This window comes from Festucalex cinctus, chromosome 12 (assembly GCF_051991245.1).
Source record: "Festucalex cinctus isolate MCC-2025b chromosome 12, RoL_Fcin_1.0, whole genome shotgun sequence".
Lineage (NCBI taxonomy): Eukaryota > Metazoa > Chordata > Actinopteri > Syngnathiformes > Syngnathidae > Festucalex > Festucalex cinctus.
Genome location: NC_135422.1, coordinates 11,655,170 through 11,682,169, shown reverse-complemented (window position 1 = coordinate 11,682,169; position 27,000 = coordinate 11,655,170). Strand labels below are relative to the sequence as shown.

Sequence of the window (27,000 nt, the reverse complement as noted above, 5' to 3'; positions counted from 1 at the left end):
TGACGACAAGATGCAGATTATTATTATTATTATTATTATTTTAATTTTTAACTCTGAGAACCTCACCATTTATAAATGATGAAGGTTGGGCCACGATGGAAATGAAAATATTGTGACACAAACTATTACATCAGCTTTTTAACATTAAATAAAAAAAAAAAGTTGAAAAAATAAAAAACAAAAAAACTTTCATTCATTCAACTCGAGATGACCATCTCATTTTTTTTTCACTAATGGATACAAATTGTGAAAGAGACAAACATTTCAAAGGCTGCGTTGCCGTCAGACACGAACAGAATTTTAAGTAGTGATGCAACTTACTTCAGAGGAAAAATCACTGTTATGCTGATCAAAGATCAGTTACAAACCATAAGGCTGCGAAATTCAATGGTCGTTATGAAAGTTATTTATCCATCCAAAATCTGGATCTAAACACTTGGATATTCTTGTTATTATTATTATTATTATTATTATTATTATTATTATTATATTTTATTTAAAAATTTTAGTTTTTAAATTTATTTATTTTCAAGTCTGTTTTAATAAGATTAAATTATGATAAGGCCTAAAAAAAAAAGAACAAGGTTATTTTAGTTAACTAAAACGAAATAACTAAAACTAAATATATATATATATATATATATATATATATATATATATATATATATATATATATATATATATATATATATATATATATATATATATATTCGTTAAAGAAACAAAATTAAAACAAAAATGCCTTTTAAAAAATTAAACTAACAGAAACTACACTTTACATTTACAAAACTATAACTATAGTAAAAATGCCCTTAGTTTTTGTCTTTGATAATTAATTTAATAATGAGTCATTGGGGTTGATTTTAAATGTGCCGTTAACTATATTTATTTTGATATTAACCAGAATAAGGACGTTTGAAAGAGTGTCGCACGGAAGTGACGTAATCTAGCAGCATCCAATAGAAAAGCACCTTCAGATGACGTCGCGCCAGCTGACAATTTTGCGTGTTTGACTTTTGGCTCCAATGGCTCGCCTTGCTTGCTTTTTTATTTAATTCAGCCAAAACGCAACGCGAGGTAAGAGGGGCGTTGCTTTTTTCCATTTTACCGTGGGATTTATTAACTCTTGCACACAAGTTATACAATTTTTTTAAAATGAAAACTAATACTAAAACTAAACGAAAACTAAGAATTTTTGAATGAACTAAAAGTAATAAGATTTAAGAGAGCCGCCCTGAAAACTATACATCCATCCATTTTCTTGACCGCTTATTCCTCACAAGGGTCGCGGGGGTGCTGGAGCCTATCTCAGCTGGCTTTGGGATACACCCTGAACTGGTTGCCAGCCAATCACAGGGCACACAGAGACGAACAACCATCCACACTCACACCTAAGGAGAATTCGGAGCGCCCAATTAACTTGCCGTGCATGTTTTTGAAATGTGGGAGGAGACCGGCGTACCCAGAGAAAGACCCACGCGGGCACGGGGAGAACATGCAAACTCCACCCAGGAAGGCCGGAGCCTGGACTCGAGTCCTCAGAACTGGGAGGTGGACTTGCTAACCAGTCATCCACCGTGCCGCCCTATTATTATTATTATTATTATTATTATTATTATTATTATTATCGCCTCACTCCAACATAGTTCATTAGCAGCAAGATGCCACAAGATGGCTCCAAAGCAATATTTTTCTATTAGCTGTGAACCAAAGTTGTCAAAATGAACCGATTAATCAACAAGTAATCGATTATCAAATTAATCAACAACTATTTCAATTGACTAACCGTTTAACCATTGTTTAACTTGTTTAACTTAAAGAAACGTGCAATTCGTGTCATTTGCGGATGCGGATACAGAGACCACGCTAATCCATTATTTATACAACTAAAAACTTTAAAATTTAATGAATTGATGGAGTTCAGCCGTCTCATAATAATGTTTAAAGCCCATCACGAAAGTTTACCAGTTAATATACAAATTAAATTTAAAAAAAGGGGAAAGTGAGTATATATAATAATCGATTCTAAAAAGCATTCAATAGTGACAGTCCAAAAAACAAAGCTCAAAACGAAATAAAAAAATACCTGTATAATGAAAATTCTAAAACTATAATAACCTTGAATGCATCTCACTGTATGACCTTCCTGGCTCAAAGTTTCAAAACAAACAACCAAGCCATATGATAAATGTACATTTTGGACTCAAGTCACACCAGCAACGACTTTGAGTTCCATTGGTACGAAAGCACAAAAACTAAAATGCCGTCCTACCAGACGGTGCAACACAACGCCCAGGGAACATTATGCTCTGTTTATCGAAATGACTTTGCAGGTTGCCTTGACTTCAACCTCCTCACGCTCAGCGCACGTCAATTGTCTCTCGCAGGGTGCGGGACAACAACTTCCCAACAACGCGTCCAAGCACTCCGGGTTACGCTCGGCGACAGACGCGGCTCCAGCCGGCCGCTGCGACCTTGTCATTATTGCTCTGCGATCTTTCCCCCGCCCGCCCGAAGGCTGCAAAACGCTCACTGCTCATCACACGCCACGGGAACACACCTCCTCAAGAACTATCGCACCTCCTATCGTCTCCGCAAACCAAAAATGTCGCCAACCCTTGAGGTTATGTTTTTGCATGGCGAAAATAAATAAAGAAAGGTCATGAAACTTGGAATCATTGCAAATAAATGTTAAAATTGGCCTGGCCAGACATTTACAAAGTGCCCCTCCACTTTCTGTCGACACTGTGAATTGTCAAATTGCGGCGGCCGCATGAATCGTACTCAGCGGGAGCGCAAACGTGGCGTGCGAAGCATCATTAGGCCGCTCGGCTTCTTGTTTCTCATTTAGACTCTCAAGTCATTATTCATGTGGCGGCTAATAGCAAAAAAAAAAAAAAAAAAGTGATTAATTGGCAACCCTCATCAATGTTTCCAGTTTCTTATATGCAAGTTTAAAATGTAAATGTATAACTTATGCGCTTTGGTTCAGCTGTTTTGGTTAGCAACAGTGTTTCTGGTTCTTATGGCCCCAGTTCCAAACTGTGAGAGATTATCCAAAACAAAATCAAAAAATCATTTATTTTCAAAGATGACATCAATCCAGTCCGGCAAGATGGTTGGTCTTTGATTTTCATTTAGGTTTTGTACTCTTTTGGAAACAAAATTTCAATAGGAAAGACTGGAAATAGAAATAGAATAAGTTTTAAGGTCAAACTACGGCCATCTTTATTTAACTGCAAGCATATGTACATGCAAAGAGGAAAACGTTATCTTGCTGACAGGGTGGGCATTTTTATTTATTTGTATATGTTTTGCATTTAATAAACATTGTAAAGTTTAAGAAATATACTTCATATTTCTGAAAGGATTTTATGTCTGTTCATATTTCACGATAACAGAGTGGACAGAATTATCAGGAGCACGCAAAATGTTCAATATGATTTTGAAAATAGAATATGCATGATCAAAATGGCTCATTTGATCAAATAACTTGTTATGGACAACAAAATCATGGGTTCCGGTATGGCGGTTCTGCTATTTCAAGGATTTGATTTTTTTTATTTTTTTGTTATTTTTTTTTTTTTACAATAAGGACTGTTTCATTATGCCTTTTGTTTATTTTGGGCTTAATTCCACCATTAGCCACTAGATGGGGGTCACACTATTTTTATTTATTTATTTATTTTTGATAATGTGTAAATGAGTGAAAACTAGAAGTTTTTCAAGTCCAGACTGATTTTTGCTAAAGACAGTCATCATTAATCCTGCTTTTTACGCCTACAGGCAGCAATGGCAATGTAAGTTTTTGGGCATGATTAATGATCTATATCATGAGATAAGTTAAATTTGTTTGTTTGGAAAAACATTTTCATGATGACTGAATGACTGAGATGAGGACAACAAAGGCACCCGAGAGCGACATTGACCCAAATCCTTTATTTATATAAATACACGGGCAAAATTCCATGTATGATTTTAATGTTCTTCACTATCAGTTATAAAAATAAATTCGTAAGGACCAATAACATGTTCTCATCCATGTCTGATAATCTTACAGGTCAATGCAAGTCTCTCCTGACTCCAAGAAAATGCACTCAAGTGAGCACATATTGACTCTGTGAGTAAATATGCACACACGTTGCATATTTAACGTGCCCTGCAATTCTTCCTATTATTTGAGAAGGCCATTAAACACGCAGCCGTGGACACATTGACAAAAGACCCAACGCAAACAAGCGGCCTTCCGCTGGAATTACATTTGAATACATTACACACACAGCATGGTCACCTTTTCTTCGCAGTAAAACTTCTTGAACAAACTTCTAACGCTTGTTAATCTTGCACACATATATGAGCCATACACCGCATCAGCTGACACTAGAAATATTACAAACGGGTCGCTCTGTGATCGGTCGGCAGTTGGTCTCATTATAAAATGAAAAATGAGGTATTGCTCAACTTAATTGTCCTACTTGCACTAATGTGAATGTTTGCTTATGGATGATGCTGCCAAGGTTCTGTTAACGCTTTCATTCGATCAGACTTGAAGAAGTTTGGAGAGGACTGGACTGTTGTCATCAGGTTGCACCGCCAAATTTGTCACATTAATACTGGTCACCAGCAGAACTACATTTATGATTTATATCAGGGGTGTCCAAACTTTCATTTGTGGGCCACATACAGAAAATCAGGACGCAAGGGCCACATAATGTTATGAAGAGAAATTGTGTTTAGTCCTAAAAATTGTACAAATAATTTATTTGTGCTTTTGCATACCAGTATTTAGAAAAATGCTACAGTATATAAACCAATTTATTTGTAATATGGCAGTAGGGTTACTATAGTTTTGAAATTTGTAATTTTATTTTTTTTAAATTAGATTTCAAGGTGGTTCTGTTAGTTTTTATTAGTTAGTTCTTTAAAAATGCTTAGTTTTAGTTAGTTTGTTAGTTTCAGTATTAGTATTTTGTTTTGTTTTTGTTTTTTAAATGTGTATTACTTGTGCGCAATATTTAAAAAAACACCATGGGAGCAGCGTCATCTGAAGGTGCTTTTCTATTGGCTGCTGCTAGATGACGTCACTTCCGTGTGACATAACTTTCAAACGTCATTATTCCAGTTTATATCAAAATAAATCTACTAAAAATCACATTTAAAATCATCCCCAAAGGCTCATGCATTAAATTAATTACCAAAGACTAAAACGAAGGACGTTTGCTATAATTATAGTTAGTTTTAGTTAGTTTTGTAAACATAAAATGTGGTTTCTGTTAGTTTTCATTTTTTAAAAAGCATTTTCGTTTTTATTTTATTTCAGTAACAATATTGTTTTTTGAATTTTAGTTTTTTCATTAGTTTTAGTTAAGTAAAATAACCTTTAATGGCACCTGTTTTTCGATACCCTCCCTTCTTACTTTGACCATCTCCAAACGTTTTTTTTTGTTTGTTTATTTTATTTGAGTCAAATGCCATTTTTAGCATATGTTGCGGGCCACTGAAAAATGGTCGGTGGGCCGCAAATGGCCCCCGGGCCGCAGTTTGGACGCCACTGATTTATATACTCCAAAATTATGTAATATGTTGATACATTTATATGTAAAAAATAGCTGCGTTTACTGAATATGGGGGGGGGAGCATTTTTGGAAGAATACTAGTAGCACAACAAAAGTAAAAACGAAACTAAACTAAAGTAAAATGGACTCTTATATACAAATGCAAGTGAACAAGAGACCAGAATGCTAATGCTACATTATATTTATTAAACACAATCACATTTCAGGTTAGCTGATCATAACAGGATGGCCGTGAGACAACGCAAGGGCCAGATTTGGAAACTAAACATCAAACCTGGAATTCACATAAAAATGGATGCCAGGGGCGCGCAAAAAGAAGCCACATCCACCCCCATCACCTGTCACCAAAAATACAAATACAGCAAAATATCTTTTGCCGCCTTATATGACAGTTTATGCTTCCGTGTTAACAATTAGCTGACAACACAACAGCTGTAAAATTGAAATTGGCGCGTGGGCGTAGCTGCTACAGCGCGGTGTGTATTGCGGCAGGTGGGCTTCGGCGTTTGTGAATGATTGCCGCACATATTTCCCTGCGGGAAGATGAGCCGCGAGAGTGGGGGGGGTTGTATGTGTTTGGAGTTTGTCACATGTGCAGCATGTTGGCCTAGATACAACGTTTCACGTAGCGCAACACTTCAGAGGCATGCCCTCAATCTTGAGTGATTATGAATGTTGCAGTGAGTGAAGTGCAAGCATGAGGCATCAACAATCCATTACCTTGCGTGGATTGTCAATAAAGACAAAGCAAAAGCCGTATTAGAAGTCCTTATACCAAAATATTCACCTTATATTGAATGACCCTCATATATAGACACACAGATTGAACCCACAACCTCACGGATGGGAGACGACCACTCGACCACTGAGTCATGCCACCCCTAATTTATTACAATAGACTGTATGACATTTATTGCCAATCATTTCACAGATTTTTGAACAGATTTTTAACTCATTGGCTCCCAAAAACGTATAAAACTGTTGTATTTTAAATATTGCAATGGTCCCAAATGTTTTTTTTGTTTTGTTTTTGTTTTTTATGCTAGAGCTTTAACCTGAAGAGGTCGCTTAAAGCAATTGTAGTTATTACAAAAAACGTCCAGCAGGTGGTAGCAGAGTATAAGAGATCAACCATGCAGGGCCATGTTGCAAAAAAAAACAAAAAAAACCTCTTTCCCCACTGTTTTAAACAGATTTGTGAATAAGATGAAACTTAGCTATATTCTCATGCTAATTTATGCAAAACAAACAGATAGAAATATACTTTTTTCCTGATGAAAGAAGAGACTCTCATCTTTCTTTTGGTAGGCTCAATGTTTTTATCGCAACAGAACACAATAGCCTGCGGGCCTTGGAAAATCAGTCAAAATCCAGTAAAACAGCCGGCAGCGAAGGGGGTTATTAATGCTTCATTGAAAATGGCTGGGAGTGAATGAGTTAAAGACCCACAGAATATTTTGTCCTTTCACAATTTGAGCACTGATATGACGTGAAAATGTTTATAGCTTTTTACGTTCTTTAGTTACCAGTAGTAGAGCATGGCCATTTTCAGGCAAAACACTGTTGTTTTTTTTGTTTTTTCATTTTTTAACCAAAAAGAGGAGAAAACAAGGCGCTACTCTCTGCTTAGAATGTCAGTGCCTTTTTTTTTTCAATTCTATTTCTCATTTACATAATCAAACATCAGGTGTCTCATCTTGTTCGGTTTCCTCCTTCTTTCATAACTGACATGACAAGCTCAGATTCGACCTCTAATTTATGTCTTCAACTCTAAAGCAAGCCCATCCATCCATCCATCCATCCATCCATCCATCCATCCATCCATCCATCCATCCATCCATCCATCCATCCATCCATCCATCCATCCATCCATCCATCCATGGCGGAAGTGGATGCAAAAACTAGTAGTAAACAAAAGAAAAACAGTGACTGAGCAAAACCTTCACTTTAAGTATCTTTAGTTCAGAGTACCGTATTTTCCGCACTATAAGGCGCACCTAAAAGCCTTCAATTTTTTCAAAAACTGACCCTGCGCCTTATAATCCAGTGCGCCTTATATGTGGATCAATATTGAGCCGCAGCAGGTCTCGCTGTCAAGACGCTATCGGTGACCCTGCACGATCGGTGACGCGCATGCGCAGAAGATCCCGCCATCTTGGATCGCTAGCTAACACTCATACTTTACCTCAGAGAAAATAATAAAACAGCTGTTTATTCATTTTGACTGACCTATCTGACTGTTTTGTTGACATTCCCTTTAGCGCAGCACCATCTAATGGATGCATAACGTAAACCCAGCCTCTACTGTAGCGCCTTATATATGGAAAAAGTTTTAAAATATGTCATTCATTGAAGGTGCGCCTTATAGTGCGGAAAATATGGTAGTTCTAGTCATACTGGGTGGTACATAAGACTCCAAATGAATCAGTGACACCGTATTATTCTGCAATGTGCTTCATATTTCAAGCCGGAACCCGCGAAGGCAAAATTGAGACTTTTAGTTCAGCAAAACAGCCTTGGCCAGGAAAGCAGTGAGGGTGGGTGGGGGTGGGGTGGGGTGGGGTGGGGGTGGGGTGGGGGGGGGGGTTGTTGATGTTGGGGGGAATCGCCGGCATGAAAAATTAAACATTTTCAGGAAAATCAGAGTTAGTGTACTTCACCAGCACTCAAGCATGCCGGCGGTGTGCATCCGGAATCATGTCTGTATGTAATACAACTCACTGTACTGCGAGTGCCCGATTCATCGCCTCGCCATTAAAGTTGCATGCATCAGAAACGAGACGGTCCCCCGGTCATGTGTGCTTTATATAAACCATTAGCCATGACGAGCACGATGGAAAATAAGTTCGATAAATCTCCTGATGCCAAAGCAACACATAAGGATATAATTGACATTTTCAGAGAAGGAGGGAAATCGAGACCATTTGTAACTGAAACGATTGCATGCGGTCCACGCAAATAAGCTGTCAGGCTGAAATAATGGAGATGTAACGTATGAGGCGTTATGTAAAAAATAACGACTGAAAAGTATGGATCCACTTCACTGTGCCAGTCGGAAGTGGTCAGAAAAGTTGACATAAAGTCAACAAGCCCCTCCCATTAATTCAGTTTCACGCCACATTTACGACAACGCTTGTAAAAGTTTCACATTTCACGTGATAACAATAATTCAAGCAGCCAGACTGATGGTTACCCGCAATCATATTTCATCTGCAAATCTCAAATCTGGTTTTAATCAGCCGCTGCGTTCCACCCACTTATGAAACGCTCATTGTGCTTCTTTTTTTCACTCGCGCTCCCATTTCATATTTGCATTTGACGATGCGCTTTAATGGCGCGAGCATCAGTGCGGAGCTGCGTTATGATGATATTTGTCATTATTTCACCCCGAATCATAGATCTAGTTTATTTCGGGACATACCAATACGTTGCTTTGAAATAATCCCATGCTGAGTTGGAATAGATCATTTATGCAGGAATGCATAATTCATATTTCCTTAATACTAAAGGCACAGTTTCGCTTTTACAGGAAGCATCATGGAGTCAGTCTATTAGGGAAAGATGTTATTACCACATACTTTGCAGTTTATCAAGACTCTCTTTCATTGTAGCTGGACTGTTCACGATAATAGCTTCATTTACTAATTTATGACTCCAAAATTATGTATTGATTTAATGCATGAAAGCTAGCAATGGTAACTGTAAATTAGTCCGCAGAAATGCTGTAGCGAGAAGAAAATACTTCAAGAATTTTGTTAGCTTTATTATTTATGAATATATTGTACTGACATCATAAATAATAAAACAACCATATTCATTTGTTGGAGACGTGTAAATGAGGCAGCACAAATACGAAAGCTGAAAGTTTACATCTGTCGTAGCCTGCTAGCGAAGTAAACCATTACTGTATTGAGGTTGTCGTCTATAATAACCTCTGGAAGTGATTTAATAAAGAATTAAATAGTTGCATATAGTTTGTGATTTGTAATTTAGCCAGCAAAACTGCAACAGCTAAAGTTTTGCAGGTCATATGCAGTTCACAATCTATAAAAATGCTATTGCTAAAAGTGTAAAACAGTTGTAGCTAGCTCATTAACAAAGTGAACAATTAGTTGTTGTCATTCAAAATAACATTTGTATTATTTATGAATTGATGACATGTAGATTATATATTGATTTAATAAGATAGTTTTAATAAGAAGTTTTCAACCTGTAATTTAGGCAGCAGACGGTAGCAGCTAGCTCACTAGCAAAGCAAACAATTTGTGAGTTTGTTGTACATAAGAATTATTTATGACTCAAGAATTATGTATTGATTTAAAAAATAATAATTAAATAATTGCAGCATCTCGTTTGGAATTGTAATTTAATCTTAAGAAATACCACAGTGAAAAGTTGACCACGGTTCTAGCTAGCTTACTAGGAAGAAAACAATTTGTCATTCACCGTATTTGTTTTTAATTATTATTATTATTATTATTATTTTAACTTTGATTGACAGGATAATCATGATACCATATTGGACCAATTCCACAGTAGCAAAGGAGAGAAATTAAAATGTGTTTGTACTTCAACAGTCATTGATTTTTATACTGTTTAAAGTGTGTTTGTGAGAAGATTCAGGCCTTAACCTTATATATATTTTTTTATTCTATTTAATTCCACGGGCAAAAGCAAACCACTGCCAATAACGTCCAGAGCTCTGATCAAAAAACCAGTGTTCAGTCAAGTGTTTGTTTAATTACAATGTAACTCCACAAGTGATCGATGCTAAAAATGGATCTTGTTGTTGTTCGGTCTGTTGTTGCCATAACTTCCCATAAATCGAGTGAAGCTGAGGCTGCCCGGTGAACATGACAAGTAACCGTTGTTGAAACCACAATTTTGTGATCTGGAAACATGACGGGTTAATGATGCAAAAGTGAGCTGACCTACCCTTCAATCCATCAATGACAACAATATTAAAAATTATAATAATGCTAATAATAATAATAATAATAATAATAATAATAATAGCTTCACGATGTATCTTTTTCCTAATAGCAAGCAGGCAGTTATGCAACCAAAGTAAATGTTAGCATGACTTTAATGGCCGTAATATTTGATCTATGGAGAATGCCTGTGTCATGATTTGATGTTGTACTGTAATTACCTCCACCAAGGACGTTATGTGCCAATTTCTACAAAACTGTCGAGGAGAGCGTGCGCCCAGCAAAAATCCCAAATTAAATTTTTCCCTCCACCAAGGAAGACTGTTTCTTATTACCTCTCTCAAGGATATCTCCCACTCCTACTTGTAAACAGCATAACACAAAAACAGCTTAGCCAAGTTCGAAGAAACTGTTGGGCAGACTGTTGTCCAAGGATATATACCCATTTCAATTAAACTTTTTGACCTCCACCAAAGAGGTTTGTTATTACCTCTGTCAAGGAGAATTCTTTTTCAGGTTTTCTTGATTAATAGGATTATACAAAGACAATTTAAAACTGATTTATATGGAACTACGTAATTGGGGAGCACAGGCCAAAGAAGACACCATTTGAATATAAACATTTTTTTTTTTTTACTTTTGCTCAAGAAGTTTGTTTAAGCCTGTGCCAAGGAGACAATGTTTTATTTTGTCCGATGGAATATAACTGAAAAACTATTTACGGATTTCCACGAACTTTTGTAGTGAGGAAGGCATGGGCAAAAAAAAAAAAAAAAAATCTATATTTTTGATATCCACCAAGGATATAATTGCTTATTACTGATGCCAAGGAAGTATTTGGTTGTTTGTAGTTGAGTTTCTCCCGCGACCCTTGTGAGGAGTAAGCGGTACAGAAAATGGATGGATGGGTAGTTGAGTGTCTTTTTTTTTTTTTTTTTGTGGGTTACCAGGACTATGCTAAAACTACAGATCCGATTTCCACAAGCATTTTCCAAAGAAAAACACAAATGTTGGTGACATTCACCAAGCATGCTATGTTTTTAATTTATTGCTACCTATGCTCAACTAAAAATAGATGAATAAAAAAATAGTAAATGACCCGGTTGGGTTAAAAAGGGACTTGAGTCAATTTGACACAACTTGTTTTGGACAAAACAACCCAGAAAATTGGGTCACAACTGACCCAAGTAGGTTATTTTTGACCCAACTCATCATCACGTTTATTGATCAGACTCAGGTCCATATAACAAACACACATAACATATAAAAGAGAAAAGGATAAAAAAAAAAAATGTTGTTAAACTTTTGGGTGAGCACAGACCAAGTAAAATCCATTGAAATTAAACTTTTTATCCTCAACAGAGGACCTTATGGTTTCATAACGGTTATTACCTCCCTCAAGGATAGATGAATGGTAAAAAAAAAAAAAAAAAAAAAAAAAAAAAGATTCTTTGACAATATTACTTGACAACTACTTAATGTATTTTTAAGAAATTATATGACAGAGAAGGGCAAAATTAATTGTATCTTTCTGGTTTTCATCATGAATATGAATATGTTTTTAGAGCAATTATTTTTTTCTACAAGCAAAGAAGTAATGTTTTTGTCTTTGTAGGTTAGCATTATTAAGCTGGGGCAATGGGCCAAGGAAAACCTAATTAAATGTACCTTAAAAAAAATAAAATAAATAAAAAAGTTTGTTATTACCCCTGTCAGGAAGGCACAGATGTTTTTGTGTTGGGTATTTGTACTTTATCGATTTATATTAAATTCTCTGGGAGAAAAAAGAGCCAAGAAAAAAAGCTATTTAATTAATTAAAGTAGCTTCACTGAGTTTTTTTTTTTTCATAGTTTGTAATTACCTCTCTCAGGGAGAATACTGTTTTTGCCAGGTGGTTCTTAGTTACAAACATTTCTCCAAGACGCCTTACCAGATATGCAGGACATTTTGTGGTCGCGAAGGATCTCGGCCAAAGACCAAATAACTGAAATGTCAAACTTGGCTACAGTTTGTTTTTTTCATATACAATTGTTATTACCTCCACCAAGACAGTAATTTCACCATTACTTCTTCAGGAATCTTATTATTAGGAGACTACATAACTGATTTCCACAAGGACTATCAAAAAGAGGGAAAACCTCCACCAAGGAAATTTCATTGCTTAACTCATTTGCTCCCAATAACGTGTAAATACGTTTTAAAAAAATGTTTTAAGTGTCCCAAAGACGTATTTATACGTTTTTTTTTGTTTTGTTTTTTTTGTTTTTAATGCTAGAGCATACAGAAGGCTTTGATGCAGCCTCTCAACTGCAAAGAACGGTTGCAGAAATGGTAGTTATAACACAAACGGCCAGCAGGTGGTAGCAGAGCAAAGGAAATCAACCAGGGCCAGCTAGAAAAAAAGCTAAATTACTTACAATTTTAAATAGATTTGTGAAATCTGATGAAAGTTAGCTCTCTTCTAATGCTAATTGCTGCAAAACGGAAAGAGATAGAAACATATTTTTTTTTCCTGATGAAAGAAGAGACTTTAATCTTTCTTTTGATAGGTTCCATGCTTTTATAGCAATTGAACACAATATTCTGTGGACCTTGCAAAATCAGTCAAAATTCAGTAAAACAACCGGGAGCGAACGGGATTGCTTCTGTGAAAATGGTTGGGAGTGAATGAGTTAAAAGGAAGAGATCAATGATTTCTTTATTTCTTTCTTTCTTTTTTTTAACTGTCTTTTGCCCCCAGTTCTCTGCGAACACCATATGAATCTTAATGTCATTTGCGATTGGCCGATATCTACGATGGCCTAATTTAGCGCTGATCCACATTAGGAATGTTGAGCGCTGGTCGCGATGGAGTGCCACTCCAGTTATCTATTTATCCAAGACACGCGGCTTCACGGAAAAGCAATCGCGGGGAGAAGAGGAGGTCTGTCCCCTCCAGTTAAAAAGCTTATTACATCCTCCAAATAAGCCTCAACTGTAGAGACTCTTTTCTAATGAAGAATCGACAGTGCGACAACATGATCCTGTAATTGAATTGTTGTGCCACCCGAGAACAAAGACGGTTTCAGTCTGACTCATATGGCTGCCATTTGCGCTCGTTTGATGAAAATACACAACTTGCATTTGCACATTTCATTATCCGAGTAGATATTTGTCAGCTGTCCGAATGTGGTCAAGGATTTCGAAGAGGTGAATATTGTGTCGCCTTCAGTGTTGCCACAGTTACCTTGAAAAAGTAACTTAGTTACTTTACTGATTACTTGGTTTTAAAAGTAACTAAATTGCGTTACTGATTACTTGATTTTAAAAGTAACTAAGTTAGATTAAAAGTTACTTTTTTAGTTACTTTCAGCAGCTGCCGATAACACCATCTCAACATAAAAATAATGCAGTAGAAACGGAGTTCCAAATACTTTTTTGAAAGTGCATTTTTAACATGAAAATAAAGGTTTTTTTTTATGAAAAACAAAATAGGCAGTCTCTCTTGACTTCTTGTAACGTAAATACTTTTTATAAAACAAAAAATAAAAATCTATCCAGGTTGAAAATGAAAATCCCCTAAATTCCTCTATTGTTTGTTTGTTCCGCTATTCCAGTGTGTACACATGTATCAGTTTAAATATTTATTAGTAGTTATTGACAGTTATAATTGTTTTTTGGTTTGTTTGTTTTTTCTCTTCAAAATAATGATCAGGAAAACAAAAGGTTGATAATTTAATGTTAAATATAAATATTTAACCTTTAGACAGACACCAACACAATTAAACAGAATATTTGCACATTGTGAAGTATTTCAGAAACATAAATTTAAGACATGAAATAAACCTACCGTCCAGCCAAAAGAAATATGAAGCCACCTTATGGAACAATAAATCTATCAAACACATTTTAACCACTTAATATATGCAAAAATATTTCCAAAAGTTCATTTCCCTTTTTAATCAACAATTTTTGTATTTAACAATTGTTTTTTCTTTTGTCATCACTTTCATTTTTGGTTAATGTACGACATCTTTTTTTGTTTTTTTAATCTGAGACACGATGATGACCACAGAATCACTACTGTTTATGTTTTGTTTTTTGGGCTGTCGTAATCGCGGGCACGTCTCAGTTCTCCTATCTGCTGCTCATGCTAGTTGTAGACATTGACAGGGAGCCACAAACTGAGAAATGAGATACTTGCAGTGTGCTTTTAGCTTAGCTGGTGTGTTGGCTGTGGGACATACCTGTGTCGTTTGAATCCGTGCATTGGATCGTCACGGGAGTTATTCTTTTTGCCTCGCGCGCAGTACCAACGCCGAGTGCACCGAGAGGACTCGATAGCCATGGGAAATACCGAGATGTACGGCACCGGCTTCTGCTAACTGTCTCCATTTGTATGTTGTCACTCGTTGCGCGCGCGCGCGCCGTGTCGCGAGCACGGAAACACGGAAGTAGCTTGAATGGTGATGCTACTGAAATGTAAACAAAACAAGTAGAGCACGGCGCAGAACTCTTGCTATTGTTATGAAAACCATAAAGCCTCACTCGCAACCGATACGGTCGTTTAGCTCCCCTTGACGAACGATGGTTCGGTCGAATCGTTTTTTTGTTCCACCCCTACTGAAAACGTAACTTGTCTGACGTCACTCCCCCTGGCTCCCATAATGCTTCACGGACCAGTTGAGGATGGAAATAAATTATTTTTTTTACCACTTTTATGGTCCATAATGCACACTTTTTTTGTTGTGTTGTGTGCCTGTTGGTTAATAAAACTAGTAGTAAAAGTATCATCACTTTTGTTTTGAATGTGCAAACCATTCATGACCAGACCATGGCTGAATTCAGTGTGGTGATCAATGACTTCCGCCTCATCTTGGTAGTTAGCGGCAGTTGTTTGTGACTGTTACAATAGTGAGATAGTTTGCCTTCTTCATGAAAATGTGGAGTAACGCATTGATTCTCTGGACAGTAACTTTAATCAGACTACTTTGTAGAATAAAGTAACGCGTTAGACTATTAGTTACTTTAGAAAGCAACTTTTTTGAGTAACGCGTTACTAAGTAACGCGTTACTCAAAAAAGTTGCTAAGTTACTAAGTAACGCGTTACCGGCAACACTGGTCGCCTTTCACTCATCTGTCTGCGAGGCTGAGACGGGCAACCCTGCCGGATAGAACGTCTCGGCCGCGGCCGCTTCTCCAAAACGAGGCGATATAATGAGATATGCTGATGGGCTGTCGCCCGTCACAGACAAAAACACCTGCAGAACGTCGCCATTTCCATAACCGATTCCTGCGCAAGCTCAATAAAGACGGTTGAAAAAGCCGAGGAAAGCAACAGGAGAAAAATAAAAAAAATATGACCGAGAGAGCCCTGAGGTGTTTTGACACTCCAAAGTAGCACTTGTTGAAAACACGCCTGAGATGGCACCCAAGGTTGGTGGGTCACTAAGTAAGGACTGGAAGTCACTTGTATGGCTTGACGTGATTCTTGACTTTGGTTTCGTAGCATGCTCTCGATCAATTCTGCATTTGGGGCAGGGTAGACTGTGCCCCACCAGATTGTTTTTTTATGTATAAAAGCTTGGAGTCAAAAGTGAAACTAAATTCGACTAAACATGCTCACTGGCAACCGTCTGTTAGTGGCAGTGCCCCACTGGATGTATTTTTTTTCTTTTAAATACATACGTTATATCTAATACAAGTTTCAACTCTTTTCCTGCCGTTAACGCTAATGGAAATCCCAACGAGTACCGCCATCAACGTTAATTGACGTCAACTACGTTTTTTGTTTTTTTTTCTCCTCAATGGGCAGCACAACATCTTGAGCAGCTCTGGTTTCATGAATAAGATGAAAAAAAACCACCCACTAACTATGGACAGCAGATGGCGGCATTGTATTTCTTTTCAATAGGATCTCGTGAATCAAATGACGTGACAACATGGCGGATTTTAGGAAATCGAACGTTTTCAAGGATGCCATGAATGATCAAAGCGTCACATTAGATCTATTTCACAGAGCGTCACTAAATAAAAAATATTAGTGTCAAAGTTGTGTAGAAAATTTATGTTTTCACAAAATGCATGTTTTCTATTTTTTTTCCCATAATAGCCATTCAAAGTACCGTATTTTCCGCACTATAAGGTGCACCTAAAAGCCTTCAATTTTTTCAAAAGCTGACCATGCGCCTTATAATCCAGTGCGCCTTATATATGGATCAATACTGAGCCGCAACAGGTCTCGCTGTCAAGACGCTATCGGTGACCCTGCACGATCGGTGACGCGCATTTGCAGAAGATCCCGCCATCTTGGATCGCTAGCTAATACTAATACTTTACCTCAGAGAAAATAATAAAACAGCTGTTTATTCATTTTGACTGACCTATGTGACTGTTTTGTTGACATTCCCTTTAGCGCAGCACCATCTAATGGATGCGTAACGTAACCCCAGCCTCTACTATAGGGCCTTATATATGGAAAAAGTTTTAAAATATGTCATTCATTGAAGGTGCGCCTTATAATGCGGTGCGCCTTATAGTGAAAATACGGTATGTGTTTTAAAATGGTGATTACTAATGAACAGAATAAAGTACAATCATATTTTTTTTTTCTAACGACGGAATGATAACGTTTGGCAGTAAAAGAGTTAAAGAATAAATAAAGTATACAGGACAGATTGTCATGTACCGTACTGTTCATATAGCGGTGTAACAAAAGACGATTTGAATCAAAAAATCGTTTTTGACTGAATCTATCTGAATGGAATTGTGGCATTTTTAAAGGCACCGTCCTCGAATCGTATTGCACGCCGCGAATCGAGATACATATGGAATCGTCTTTAACACATTCACTGCCAGCCCAGCAAAAATGCATTATTTGACGTCTTTTTCTGTCAATGGCAGTCAATGAGTTAAGATGAGATGTAACCAAAATTGACGGATTTCTAAGCAAAATTTGCCTTAAAAAAAGAAAAAAGGAAAAAAGGATGCTGCAATATAATCACAAAATATATTGGCACATTGTGTTTAACACATTCACTGCCAGCCCAGCAAAAATGCATTATTTGACGTCTTTTTCCATCAATGGCAGTCAATGAGTTAATGAGAGATGTGCACCAGGTATAAATCGGCATACTGTAAATCGGTTTGATGTTTCTCATGCTTCATTAAATTTAATGAACTTGGAAAATTTGGGCTTTGGGGAACTTTTTCAAGTTTCACATGTTGAGAAACATGACAAGCTACAGCCATACCATATTGAATCAAAAAAAAAGGTAACATTGTTGAACCGTTTTCAAGCAACATGCCATTCACATTCCTTGTCACATGAACATCTTATGGTCGTTTCTCATTGGCCAATGTTATTTGAAGTTATGATTGTGCCTTATGAATTCTGCCTCACAAGTGGCAAACGTGACTCGACCAAGAATACACATTCTCAACTTCAAACTACTGTAATGTTTACATGTGAAAAGTACTAGAGCAGAGGTGTCCAAACTACGGCCTGGGGGCCATTTGCGGCCCGCCGTCCATTTTTCAGTGGCCCGCGGCATATGCCTATAATGGCATTTGACTTAGTTCAAATAAATTAACAAAAACAAAAATATTTGGAGATGGTCAAAGTAAGAAGGGAGGGTGTTGAAAAAAAACAACAGTTATTTTAGTTAACTAAAACTAACAAAATAACAATCTAAAATTCAAAAAACAATTTTGTTAAAATAAAAACGAAAATGCTTTTTAAAAAAAATGAAAACTAACTGAAACTACATTTTATGTTTACAAAACTAACTAATGCTAACTATAATTATAGCAAAAAATGTCCTTTTAGTCTTTGTTGTAATTTTTAGTCGATTTATTTTGATATCAACCGGAATAATGACGTTTGAAAGTATGTCACACAGAAGTGACGTCATCTAGCAGCAGCCAATAGAAAAGCACCAAAAGATGACGTCGCTCCCATGGTGTTTTTTAAATATTGCGCACAAGTAATACACTTGTTTTTTTTAAACAAAAACTAATACTGAAACTAACAAAACTAAACTAAAACTAAGCATTTATTAAATAAAATAAATAAAACTAATAAAAAACTAACAGAACCACCCTCAAAACTAATTAAAACTAGCTAAATTAAAAAAAAAAAAAAAAAAAAACTAAAATGAAAAATTCCAAAATTATAATAACACTACTGCCATATTACAATAAATTGGTTTATATACTGTAGCATTTTCTTAAATACACAAAAGCACAAATAAATTATTTGTACAATTTTTAGGACTAAAATTTCTCTTCATAACATTATGTGGCCCTTGTGTCCTGATTTGCTGTAAGTGGCCCTCAAATGAAAAAGTTTGGACATCCCTGTACTAGAGGTACCCGTACTCAGCATGAATGCTTGTTTTGGTATCAAACATCCCTAACATATAACTTGTTTTCGTTATTTAACATGTTTGTGTGACTGCATCACCAAACTGTTTGAACAAAGTGAAGAATTTGGTGATACGAGGCCTAATTACGCTCCCAACAGGAAGCGAGAGCCAGTTACTTGCAATTTCTCGTCTTGAGGGATGACTTTCTTCCTCTCTGGTGGATTTACAGCACTAATGAACATCATGCGCTGTCACAGTCTGCAGTCCTAATGGTCACTTCCTCCTTGCAGCTTCTCAAATGACGCTCTTCAATGGCGGAAGCTTCCCAAGGTGGAGGACAGTTATGACAGATTCTGTCATCTTTGGGAGGTAAAATGATGGCAGAGGTCCTCGAGTTCACCGGCGCCCCACTGGGGTGCCTTGAGGCTCTCAACTCAAGCTGCAGCTGATAAAATACTCAAATCTGCTCTACCGAGAAAACAATACGAATTGTGATGACAACCATAGAATAGGAAACACAAATTATTGGAATGTGCTGTTATTTTTTTGTGTGCGTCATTTTGTCCCAATATGTATTTTATATTTAATACAGAGCAGTAAATAAGTGAAATTGGGCAAGACAAACTTCAAGTAACCCAAAAATGTCACTGTTCTACTAAATACTGCATTATGTTTTGTTGAAAATCTTACTAAATTCCCAGCAGTTTTTATGAAAGGGATTACTTAACCCTATGGGCAATTTTCAGCAGTAAAAAGTTGAGATTTTGTCCAGAATTAATTCAATAACTTCATTATTTTTCATGCACAATTAAAACCGCATTTTCCCACTTGCTGTCGACTGAAGATGACATCACGCGTGCTGAGGAAATAGGTAACGACCAATCACAGCTCACCTGTTTTCTGGGCGTGGCCAGCAAACTGAGCCGTGATTGGTCGTTGAGCATGCGTGATGTCATCTTCAGTCGACAACAAGTGGCAAAATGAGTTTTTAAAGGTATACATTTTTCATGCACAATTAATACCTTTAAAAACCCGTTTCCACTTCCTGTCGATTGAAGATGACATCACACGTGCTGAGGAAATAGGTAACGACCAATCACGGCTCACCTGTTTTCTGAGTGTGGTCAGCAAACTGAGCTGTGATTGGTCGTTGAGCACGCGTGACGTCATCTTCAGTCGACAGCAAATGGCAAAATGAATTTTTCAAGGTATCAGTTGATCATGAAAAATAATGAAGTTATCAAATTAATTATAGACAAAATGTTATCTTCTTACAGCTGAAAATGAGTAAAGTATCCCTTTTAGGATGGGCGAGTATTGATACCGGATATCTGTATTGGGCCAATAATCGGTGGTCGCCCTCTTGTGGCCATTTTACTATCAAGAAGTAGAAATTATAAGTAGAAGTTTGCTAGATTTTACGATTTTATTGACTGTAGTTTGTTAACCCTCATCTGTAGCACTTTGAGATTTCTTTGAAATGTAAAGTGCATTACAAATTAAATGTATTAATAATAATAATAATAATAATAATAACAATATTATTATTATTGTTATTATTATTATTATTATTATTATTAAATTAGTTGAATTAAAAATTGCCATTAATTTCATACAATTTTAAGGAAAATGCTATATTAAGATATTTAGGTTTTCTTAGAAAAAAAAACTACAAGAAATATTTTTAAAAGATTTAAAATTACAAAAAGTAAATACATAAATAAATAAATAAATAAATGAATGAATAAATGAATAAATGAATAAATGAATAAGTAAATAAGTAAATAAATAATAAATAAAAATGTGTGAATATGCAAATCTGTGGGTGCTAAATCATGAGTTTATATACCGGGAGTCACTTTCCTGTTTTGTAAGGGAAAGAGTGAACATTTGCATGTCTGCTTCACCGTCCCAGATGCAAATCTCCACTCGACTAATGAGGACAAGCTATAGAATGGATGGGATGGTTGTTATTAAAAATTGCGAAAAAACAGCTCACGCTCCCGTTGAGCAACAATGAACTCCCCGGTGCACAAGTTCACAAACACCAATCAAGAGTTTTGGCGGTGCAACTTTTTGCTCTGTGCCGATTTAATGGGAGGTCATTTTCACAAGCCGTACTTGCTTCTCAAAAGCAAAACAACGCATGCAGCCAAGAAGGCAAGCGAGCCGCGGCTCTCGGCTGAGCGACTGCACACAATGATGCGCAACCAGCCACCAGTTATGAATATGATTATAAGAAATTCCCCTCGGTAATTCGGCTTCCAAGACGGCTGCCAGCCGCCGCTCTCGCTTATTCTTGCTTTTCAAAAACCGAGCAGCTCGGTGACATTTTTTTATTTTTTATTTTTTTATCCGTGCGCCTTCGTGAGGTGAATAATTTACCGCTTTTGATATTTCACTCACGGAAAGTTTGCACAATTAGCGAATGGGAGGCGCTCAATCACGTCATATTCATAATGGGACGATGCATTTCTATAAGGAAGACAGAAGGTGATGCTTGTTTGGAGACATCACGACGACTGTGGAAATTAATTGTAAGCATTTGTACGCCGTGACTACACCAGAGTCGTGATATTGCATACTAAAATCAATTGAGCGCAACCAATTACAACATGACCACAGTAGAGACTACACGACAGCGAATATTTAACTGCAAAAATTCAACGCCACTTTTTGCTCTTAATTACTTTTGTACTTCCTAATGGTGGCCAGGGACGTTTAGTTACTCAACTGTGGTAGAGAATAAAATGACCAAAATATCACCACGTACTCGGAACAGACAAACAAGCTTCAGCACTTCAAACTTTTTTTTGTCTTATTGCTTTTTTTAAATGCAAAACATAATAATTAATATTGCAGCTGCAACATGCCATATGACTCAACACATTATTCCGTCTGAGAGACCATTTACATGCCTTGATACGTGCTGCTGTTTGGGTTAGCGACAGTGTTTGACTGGGTTAGACATGTGACTGTCTGTGAATATTAGGGATGGGCGAGTACCGATACCAGTTTTTCACCAAAACTTCACCGGTTTGGAAATACTTCAAAATTGTGAATCTTGAACTAAAAGAGCATTCTTGTGTTTTATTTTGAGCGTTAAGACTATTGGAGAGTGACTGTGCTGTTTTTTTTTTGGGTCAAAATGAAAGGAAATATATTTGTTTAAAAATATATTTTAGTGATTTTTTTTTATTCATCAAAATGTACTACTGGTATCGGCAGTTGGTATCGGTGAGTACTGAGGGTCTGAGTATCGGTATCGGTATCGGTCTGAAAAAAGCGGTATCGAACATCCCTAGTGAATATTATACACGTTTGTGGAAAACAAAAAAGACAAAAAAAGTAACAACAACCCTGACTTTTGTTGTTGTTGTTGTATTTTTCTGCAAATAAATGCTCTCAATGACAATATTTGAGCGCTATGTTGTCAGAATAAAAGTGAATTTTATTCAAAAAGCAAAGTCATAGAAAATCTGACTTTTTCCCCAGAGCTGTGTAGAAATAGGTGAGGCATTTGATAAAATGCCAACATCAGATGAAACATGGACGCACATTGTGGAATAACAACATGACTGTATCTGCACTAGAAAGAATCATATTTAATAATACTGCGGTAGCAGGGGCGGATTTACGGTCAGGCAAATACACAAGGTAGGCAAAAGAACCCCCCCCCCAAAAAAAATAAATAAATAAATAAAATAAAAATAAATAAATAAAAAATAAAAATAATAATAATAATAATAATAATAATAATAATATATATATATATATATATATATATATATATATATATATATATATATATATATATATATATATATATATATATTCATGAAAGTAATTATTGTCATTCTTCCATCTTAATTAGAGGGGCAATTAATCCTTTGCTAAAACATTATCAAATTAATCAATACACAATGTGATAACCGATGCATCGTTTAGGTACCTCTAATTTAAAATTGTCCAGACTGATTATCTTTGTGTTGAATCCCAAAAAAAAAAAAAAAAAAACACTTGCAAACATCTTTTACTTTGGAAACTACGATCAACATTTATTTTATTTATTTATTTTCTGACCATTTTCTGACATGCTTAGCACCAAACCAATAACTCAATCATGATTTATATCTGTACTCTTTTTGTCCTTTCAATTTGAAATAATGTCCTCTTTTTTTAATAAAGAGATGGAAATGATGTTTTCTTTTATGTTTTTAATCCAATTCATCTATTAATCGGCAAAATAATCAACAGAATTCTCAATTGAACAAAATTATTTTGCTGCTCCCTCTTGATTCAGGAGGTGAGAGGTAGACAACAGTAAAGTAATTTTTTATTTTTTTATTTTTTTGTAGGGTTGTGAGTATGAAGTGGAATTAAGTACAAGTCAAGAGAAAAGCAAACCGTTTTTCCGTAAAAGCACAAAAGGTTTCAACCTTTTTCATGGTGCACAACCAAAAAAAAACAAACTTTCAGCCAAGGTAAAGGATCATAATCCTCAATAAGAACTTCACCGGGCTCGGGAACTAGGAGGAGTTTCTCAAATGAACATTTAGTTGATGATAGGCATGAATATTTAAAATCTTTGCTGATAAAGCAACAGGGGGAAGGGGAACATATAAAAACTGTTGGATATTATTGTCATAGATTTCAAACGAGCTTGTGCTGGTGTGAAAATAAAACTTTTGCCACATGGATATGGGGTGGTTCCATGACTGGGGTTTCATGAGCCCCCCAAATGACTAGCTAAGTCCCTGCGCGCAGGATTCTTGTTACAATACACGGTCTGATGACGCATTACTTGGTGGGTGCTGCTGTTTTGGTTAGCAAATAGGCCGCTGCATGGCCCCGTTTTGCATAGCTCTTTCACTTTTAGTTTCGTCTTTATTTTGGATGAGTGACATGCAGTATGAAGGAAGACTTAATTAGCGTATTGATCGATCATCTATCGCAGCTGACTGGGTGAGCGGTGATGTACACATCATGGTTGCCAAGCAATTGCACGGACAATTTAGAGCTTTCGATTAATCTAACATGCATGAACTGAGACACTAATGTACTGAAATATATCATCTAGTGCAGTCTTTCCCATATTCTTTTGAGTTTTTTATTTTTTATTGTTTAAAATGGGATCCCCATTAGTTTTCAGTCACTGTGGTGAAAACTATTCTTCCTGGGGTCCCTCACAAAACTATAAATAAAATATTATTCTTTAAAAAATCAGAATCACCACAATCAACACAATTAACTTAAACATTCCAAAGTACATACATAAAATAAAATAAACAAAAAACAAAAGGAACCTGCAGCTAACAGGCTTGAATCACACTGTACTACCAATTTTCACATATCACTTAGTTCATTTTAATACAAAGTTATATAACACCATTCATAATTTCTTTTCCAATTATTGCCTTTTTTTTTTTTTTTTTTTTAAGTGTTTTGTTCCTGATATTTAAAGTTGAAAAGGCTGTTTAAAGGGAACTTATTCAAAGTAGCTACTTTTTTTTTTTTTTTTGGTAAATGTAATATAATTTATAGATAACAATGGCAGTTTTTTTTTTCTTTATTTGATTCCCATTATTTTATTTATATTACTCATTTATTTTCAAGGCAACCTATTTATTTTGTAAGAATGAAATGTTCAAATGAAATGTAAAGAAAGGAAATGATTTTTATTTAATAATCAGCGATGTCAGGTTCTACTTTTGGCGAGCCATCAACATGTATGAGAGGCGCTATGACAAATACATTTGGGGGCGCACAATTTGTGTGCTTGTTGTATGATCAATTAAAAAACAAAAAAACAAAAAAAAAAATGTCACAGTTAGCAACCCTCAACCCGACCAATATATGTGCTGTTGAAAAGAGATTATTATTATTATTATTATTATTATTATTATTTTTTATATATATTATAAAAAAAAAATTAAAAAAAAGGAGGAAAAAAAAAAAGAAATTATTTTTTTTTATTGTGATGCCCAATTTCGAGCTCCTAAATTGAAGACTTTTTAATCCCAACAATGGTCACTCTCCGATTCCCTCCCACTATTGCCATGGCAAAGTACATTAAGATTAAAGTGGGTTGAAGTAGTTTTGGCATTGCAATTTGATTACATCATACTTTCTACAAAAAAACACTCTGAAAATGAAAAGTTCCAACAGAAAGACTCACCTGCGCGGCCATGAAGGAGAGATCCATGCTGTTGCTCGGCTCAGGACGAAGGCACTCAATGAAAAAAGCCTGCGCGCGCCTTTCACCCTCCGCCTCCTTCTCCTCCTCTTCTTCTTCTTCTTCTTCTTCTTCACCTCCTCATTGAGCATGTGCCCCCGCTTTTGTTTTTAATCTCTTCCCCCCCGTTTGGAAGCGCACACGCGCGCGAGTGGCGTCGCACGTTTCACATGGGCATGAGGATGGAGGAGGAGGAGGAGGAGGAGGAGGGCGGAAAAACAAGAGTGAGGACGAGAGGCGGCAGAGGGAGGAGGTGATGTGGATGCGAGAGGCAGCGTGAGAGGATGTGGAGGAGAGTCGAGGCAGACGCTCTGACACAGAATCGTCTCTCTCTCTCTCGATCCTCGCTCTCCTCTGTGTCGAAGGCAAAATTGAGCATTTCAAAGGTGAGATGAGATTGGAACATTTCAATTCAATGGCCTGATTACATCAAGAATGTTTTTGTCTGTCAGACCGTGTGGCGACAGCAGTCTCTCTTCCCACCAGTAGTTTAACATTACTATGTAGTTGCAGGATCCCAGGGGGTCTGCGACTCAAATAATTGCACCGTCTAAACCACTTGATTGGAACGCACAGTAGCAGCATTCCCCTGATAGTCGTGACAGGGACACAAGCATGCCAAAAATCACATATACACCCAAAAAAAGGCTATAATAATAATAATAATAATCATCATCATCATCATAATAATAATAATAATAGTACTAATTAGGGATGGACGAGTACCGATACCAAGTATCGGTATCCGGACGATACCAGCCTTTTTTCAAGTACTCGAGTACTCGTGATGCAGACGAGTACAAGCGACCGATGGCAGAGGGGGAAGATGTTAAGTGAGTCGTCCTCCTTGCCTGTAACTGGTGCTAGCTTGCAGCAGTTTTTCACCAAAACTTCACCGGTTTGGAAATACTTCAAAATTGTGAATCTTGAACTAAAAGAGCATTTTTGTGTTTTATTTTGAGCGTTAAGACTATTGAAGAGTGACTGTGCTGTTTTTTTGGTCAAAATTAAAGGAAATATATTTGTTTAAAAACATTTGGTGATTTTTTTTTATTTGTCAAAATGTACTACTGGTATCGGCAGTTGGTATCGGTATCGGTGAGTACTGAGGGTCTGAGTATCGGTATCGGTCCGAAAAAAAGTGGTATCGAATATCCCTAATAATAATAAAAATAATAATAAAAATAATAATAATAATAATAGTTATTATTGTTATTGTCATTATTATTATTAATGATGATGATGATAAATAATAATAATAATAATATGCATTATTATTATTATAATAGTTATTTTTATTGTCATTATTATTAATGATGATGATTAAAAAAAATAATATGTATTATTATTATTATTATTATTATTATTATTATTATTATTATTAATTTTATTATTATTATTTCCTGTACAGTAGATGCCACTAGATGAGTGCAAAGCACTTTTTTTTGGTCAGATTAGGAAGGTCTGTGACCTGACTAAATGAATGAAGCTCCTCACCTCACTCCAACATAGTTCATTAGCAGAAAGATGCCACAAGATGGCTCCAAAGCAATATTTTTCTATTAGATGTGAACCAAAGCTGTCAAAATGAACCGATTAATCAACAAGTAATCGATGATCAAATTAATCAACAACTATTTCAATCATTGACTAACCGTTTAACCATTGTTTAACTTGTTTAACTTAAAGAAACGTGCAATTTGTGTCATTTGCGGATGCGCATACAGAGACCACGCTAATCCATTATTTATACAACTAAAAACTTTAAAATTTAATGAATTGATGGAGTTCAGCCGTCTCAAAATAACGTTTAAAGCCCATCACGAAAGTTTACCAGTTAATATACAAATTAAGTTTATATAATAATCGATTCTAAAAGCATTCAATAGTGACAGTCCTAGTTTGAACACA

General features: G+C 36.1%; 1 protein-coding gene across 1 annotated transcript in view; it reads right to left on the bottom strand.

The window, feature by feature from the left end:
* Positions 1-25,181, bottom strand: part of LOC144031551 (uncharacterized protein C14orf132-like) — a 42,225-nt gene extending 17,044 nt beyond the window's left edge. Inside the window, 2 exon segments of the mRNA XM_077538821.1 lie at positions 25,033-25,100; positions 25,103-25,181. Of these exon segments, the coding sequence (XP_077394947.1) occupies positions 25,033-25,100; positions 25,103-25,181 (147 nt within the window).
* Positions 25,182-27,000: the final 1,819 nt, after the last annotated feature.